The sequence below is a fragment of the Nicotiana sylvestris genome, chromosome 9 (assembly GCF_000393655.2).
Source record: "Nicotiana sylvestris chromosome 9, ASM39365v2, whole genome shotgun sequence".
In the NCBI taxonomy this organism is placed as follows: domain Eukaryota; kingdom Viridiplantae; phylum Streptophyta; class Magnoliopsida; order Solanales; family Solanaceae; genus Nicotiana; species Nicotiana sylvestris.
This window is the reverse complement of record NC_091065.1, coordinates 32355138-32361073: the sequence shown is the minus strand read 5'-3', so window position 1 is coordinate 32361073 and position 5936 is coordinate 32355138. Positions and strand designations below refer to the sequence as shown.

The 5936-nt window shown below is 39.9% G+C and overlaps 1 protein-coding gene across 1 annotated transcript; it reads left to right on the top strand.

The window, feature by feature from the left end:
• Positions 1-210: 210 nt before the first annotated feature.
• On the top strand, positions 211-4739 carry LOC104223605 (LRR receptor-like serine/threonine-protein kinase GSO1). Its single transcript, XM_009775064.2, has 2 exons — positions 211-4161; positions 4259-4739. The coding sequence occupies exons 1-2, from the start codon at positions 750-752 to the stop codon at positions 4627-4629; spliced, it is 3783 nt and encodes a 1260-aa protein (XP_009773366.1). The 5' UTR covers positions 211-749; the 3' UTR covers positions 4630-4739.
• The last annotated feature ends 1197 nt before the right edge of the window (positions 4740-5936 follow it).

Genomic DNA, 5936 nt, shown 5'->3' with positions numbered 1-5936 from the left:
AGACTCAATACATCTGATTTGAATACAATATATATAACGGAATTCAATACAGCAACATACATCCCATAACAAGTAATTAATAACTACAGAATATAATTAGTTAAATTATAGCTACGCCCGAGTAATAAGCCTCCAAACAATAGCCCCTATAATACCGTTCTCCTCGTGGCTGGCCTTATAGACTTACTTGACCTTTGTCTTATCATTCACTAATTAAATATTGTTCTTGTCTTTCAACCATTAATATCGCTCCACATTAAAGAAAGAATCTCTTTCTCTCTCATAGCCTCTATATCAATGGAGCAGCAGTTCGGTGACCATTAATGGAATTGTTGTGGTCAACTGACAGAGAGTAGCTGTAGCTTCTCCCTTCCTTATCTCTTCTTATTACTCCACACCCATTTCAAGATTTCCCTCATTAATACTGTTTCTTCTTTGCAAATACCGAAAACAGCTTGATTATACTAAAACCACAAGCAGCACTTTTATTTCACGTAAAATCCAAGAGCCATGGCTGCTGCATGCACTGGTTCTAAAACCACGCGTCTTCTCTCTGCTCAAGATAGCACTGACTTCACTCTTGTCCATAAATGCCCACAACAAAAACTTCTGCCATTTAACCCCTGCTCAAGAATATGATTCTTAGCAGTAATAGCAGAACCAATAAGTGAAAAAGTCAAACCTTTTCTGCTGTCCTATTTAGTCCTATTTTTGCTTTCCTTATCTTTCATTTCTCTTCAATAACAGATATGAGGATGCTTAAAGGAGTTTTCGTAGCTTTGTTTGTTGTAACATTAGTTCTTATATGTTCAAGTGGATATGTGTTTTGCAAGAATGAAACCGAGTCATCATCATCAACACTGAAGATTCTTTTGGAGATAAAGAAATCATTTGTTGATGGTCCAGAAAATGTGTTGAGAGATTGGTCTGAAAACAATCCAAATTACTGCAAATGGAGAGGTGTTTCATGTGCAAGAAACTCAGTACAAGTGGTGAGCCTAAACCTTTCTGATTCTTCACTCAGTGGGTCAATTTCACCATCCATTGGCCTTTTGCATGACCTGCTCCAACTTGATCTTTCTTCTAATCTGCTCTCAGGTCCCATTCCACCTACTCTTTCTAACCTTACTTCTTTGGAATCTCTCCTCCTTTTTTCCAACCAACTCACTGGCCCCATTCCCATTGAAATTGGCTTGCTGAAAAATCTCCAAGTCCTTAGAATCGGTGATAATGGCCTAACAGGGACAATTCCAACTACTTTTGGTGATCTTGAAAATTTGGTCACTCTTGGCTTGGCCACATGCAACCTAGGTGGCAAGATTCCTTCTGAATTAGGAAAACTCAGCCAGCTTGAGAACCTGAATTTACAGGAGAATCAACTGGAAGGTCCAATTCCAGCTGAAATTGGCAACTGCTCCAGCCTAGTTGCATTCAGTGTTGCTGTCAACAATCTCAATGGAACAATCCCAGAAGAATTAGCAAACCTTAAAAACCTCCAAGTTCTCAATTTTGCTAATAATAGCCTCTCTGGACAGATTCCTGCTGAGCTTGTTGGAATGAATCAGCTGCTTTATCTTAACTTGCTTGGTAATCACCTTGAAGGTTCGATCCCAAAGTCTTTGGCAAAGTTGAGCAACCTTCAGAATTTAGACTTGTCTGGAAACAGACTTTCTGGTGAAATTCCTGGAGAATTCGGCAACATGGATCAGCTACTATTCTTGGTTCTGACAAGCAACAATCTTTCTGGTAGCATACCGAAAAGCATTTGTTCCAGTGCGAGCAGTTTGGAACACATGATGCTTTCGGAAAACCAACTTTCTGGTGAAATCCCTGTGGAATTGAGAGATTGCAGGTCACTAAAGCAGCTCGATTTGTCTAATAACACGCTCAGTGGTTCGATACCAGTAGAGCTGTCCGAGTTGGTTGAGTTGACTGATCTCCTGCTTAACAACAACACTTTGGTTGGTTCAATATCTCCATGGATAGCAAACCTCACAAATCTGCAAACGTTGGCATTGTCTCACAACAACTTACGTGGCAATATACCGAAAGAGATAGGAATGCTTGGGAACCTTGAGATCCTCTTTCTATATGAGAACCAGTTATCTGGAGAAATCCCAATGGAGACAGGCAATTGTTCTAGCTTGCAGATGATCGATTTTTATGGAAATCAATTCACAGGCAACATTCCCATTACAATTGGAAGGCTAAAGCAGCTGAATTTCATTGATCTTAGACAAAATGATCTCTCTGGTGAAATTCCCGCCAGCTTGGGGAATTGTCACCAACTGAAGACCCTTGATTTGGCAGATAATCGACTATCTGGTAGCATCCCTACGACGTTTGGTTATCTTCGAGCTCTGGAGCAGCTTATGCTTTATAACAACTCCTTTGAAGGTAATCTTCCTGATGAACTGATCAATGTTTCAAATTTGACGAGAATCAATCTTTCTCATAATAAACTGAATGGTAGTATTGCTGCCCTGTGCAGTTCAACATCGTTTCTTTCTTTTGATGTTACAAATAATGCATTTGATCATGATATTCCACCCCACCTGGGATATTCACCATTTCTTGAAAGGTTAAGGCTAGGAAACAACCGTTTCACTGGAAAAATCCCTTGGACATTGGGATTAAACCGTGAACTATCACTGCTAGATCTCTCCGGAAACGAATTGACTGGTTCAATACCTGCACAGCTTTCTCTGTCCAGAAAGCTCACCCATCTTGATCTCAATAATAACCTTCTTTCTGGATCAATCCCTACTTGGCTCGGAAACTTGCCGCTCTTGGGTGAGCTCAAGCTGGCCTCTAATAAATTCTCAGGACCTCTTCCTAGAGAATTGTTCAACTGCTCAAAGCTTTTAGTGCTGTCTCTAGAAGACAATTCACTGAATGGAACTATACCCCTTGAAATTGGTATGCTCAATTCCCTTAATGTCCTAAATCTTGACAGAAACCAACTCTCTGGTCCCATTCCAACTACCATTGGCAACTTAAGCAAGCTCTACATACTCCGTCTCTCGGGAAACACCTTTACTGGTGAAATACCCAGTGAAGTAGGACAGCTCAAGAATCTTCAAAGCATACTGGATTTGAGTTTCAACAACCTCACTGGCCAAATTCCTCCTTCTGTTGGGACACTCTCTAAACTTGAAGCACTTGATCTATCTCATAACCAGCTCATCGGAGAAGTTCCTCCTCAAGTTGGTGAAATGAGCAGTTTGGGCAAGCTTAACCTCTCTTACAACAACCTTCACGGCAAATTGGACAAACAGTATGCACATTGGCCAGCTGATGCATTCACCGGGAATCATCTATGTGGAAGTCCTCTGCAAAATTGCGAAGACTCCAAGTCCAACAATCAGGATCCAGGGCTAAGTAACTCAACAGTGGTAATAATTTCAGTGATATCAACTACAGTGGCAATTATACTTCTGTTGCTTGGAGCTGCCCTCTTTTTCAAGCAAAGGCGAGAAGCCTTTAGAAGAGAAAGTTCAGTAAATTATGCTTACTCTTCCAGCTCTTCCCAAGGACAAAAGAGACCACTCTTTGGAAGTGTTGCTGCCAAGCGCGATATCAGGTGGGATGACATCATGGACGCAACAAATAATCTAAGCACCGAGTTCATAATCGGATCTGGTGGATCTGGAACTGTCTACAAAGCTGAGTTGTTTAATGGAGAGATAGTGGCAATCAAGAGAATACCAAGCAAGGATGATCTGTTGCTGGACAAAAGCTTTGCAAGAGAAATCAAAACACTTTGGAGGATAAGGCATAGGCACTTGGTGAGGCTAATGGGGTATTGTAACAATAGAGGAGAAGGTTCAAATCTACTGATATATGAGTATATGGAGAATGGAAGTGTGTGGGATTGGCTGCACAAGCAGCCAGCTAATAATAAGACGAAGAAGTGCCTCGACTGGGAGGCGAGGCTGAAGATAGCAGTGGGATTAGCACAAGGAATTGAGTACCTTCATCATGATTGTGTGCCCAAGATCATTCACAGGGATATCAAATCCAGCAATATTTTGTTAGACTCTAACATGGAGGCACATTTGGGAGATTTTGGGCTAGCCAAAGCCATTAAGGATAACTATGATTCCTTCAACACAGAATCAAACATGTGGTTTGCTGGTTCTTATGGTTATATTGCTCCAGGTATTTAAATTGATAACTTTTTCTGAATTTTCGATTTGCATATGTTGTATCCACCAAATTTTGTGGTTTAAACCGAGTTGACTTCTTTTGTTCGCAGAGTATGCTTATTCTTTGAAGGCAACAGAGAAGAGTGATGTTTATAGCATGGGTATTGTACTCATGGAGCTTGTTAGTGGAAGGATGCCAACTGATGGGAGTTTTGGAGAAGACATGGACATGGTGAGGTGGGTTGAGTCGCGTATTGAAATGTCTGGAACTACTAGGGAAGAGCTCATTGATCCCGTGTTGAAACCATTGTTACCCAATGAAGAAAGTGCTGCATTTCAGGTGCTGGAAATAGCACTGCCATGCACGAAAACTGCACCTGCTGAAAGGCCATCTTCCAGGAAAGTTTGTGATCAATTGCTACATGTATTCAACGACAAGGTGGTTCATTCTGATAAGATGAGTCCAGACAATTACGTTTAGTTGTTTTAGTCAAGGAAATTTCTTAAGCTTTTGAAAATCAGAGAACATTCATCTTCTGCAAAACTGAATATGTAAAAGCATTGTTTCAGGCTAGGAGCCTCAAGTTCACAGTTGTTTGTTGATAGTCTAATTCCTAAACATTTTATGTACAACTGATGGGAATCATATTGTATCAAATGTCTCAAATGTGAGAAGCAAAAAAGATCTTATGATAATCAGAATAAAGACCTTTTAACCAGTTATTACCAATGGTCCACCAAGGAAAACATGTTTTCCTGCAAAATTATGTTTCTCAACCTGGAATTTGAGGTTGTATTCAGCCACAGTAGTTGATAGTATGGCTGATGGCTCGGCAAATTGAGCTATTGTAAGAGAATTTAATCAAGAATTTTAATGGAAAAGGTATCATATCAGCCCAATACAAGAAGTTGCGAGGAGCTATTGTTTTCGTGGTAAGATTGATCCTTAACAAATAACCATAGAGGTCCATGCTGCTGTCTCAGCGACAAACCAATTCATTAGCACTGTAAAATAACAGAATTGGTTATGTTGGCAAGAGAAGCGTACGAATGTCAAGAAACATATACTTTCCACATTTACCTAAAATCGATCCTCACAATCCTAAATCATGTAATACGCATCAAAACCCACATATCATAATAATCTGGGGAAATCTTTTTCCCTGTAATTGTTTTCTTTCCATTTAATGGAATTGATCCGACTCAACCAGACCAACTATTTAAAACCAATTTTCAACTGAAAGAGCTAAAGCTCAGCAAGCAACAGCTTGTGTCCTAACAAACTCAGACGTTGCTGAAAGTTCGAAGTAGTTATATTGAATTGACAGTGAAGTATTAGGGGAGTTCACTTCCACCATGCCAGCGAATGGACCATAATACAAGTAGCTTTATTACTTATAATGCAATTTTCATTATTAGAGAACTCGACTGGAAGTACTCCACATACAATTCCATCATAAAGCGTCTTTTAGCTGATTCAAAAATCAATGATTTCTGCAGCCTAATAAAAGGGAAACAGCAGCTTAAACAAACAAAGCTGACCCCGTCTTCAACAAAACAAAAAATGACTCGTCATATAAGCTGCTACTGCACCAAATTCTCCGAAAACCACCCATACTGGTAATCTTCATAATCATCTGAAACAAGTGTTTCAATATGCTTATTGGAAGTGATATACAAGAGCACAAAAGAGTCACGAAAGGACTACACAAAGCATTAGTGGGAGGCCACTCAACAAAAAAAATAGTCTAGACCAGAGAGCAAATATAGATATGCCTAGAATATCTG

What these genes read in the sequence shown, in the direction of transcription:
- LOC104223605 (XM_009775064.2), top strand. Translation starts at nt 750, where the DNA reads ATGAGGATGCTTAAAGGAGTTTTCGTAGCTTTGTTTGTTGTAACATTA. An exon ending in TTATGGTTATATTGCTCCAG is followed by an intron (nt 4,162 to 4,258) that starts GTATTTAAATTG and finishes TTTTGTTCGCAG; the next exon opens with AGTATGCTTATTCTTTGAAG.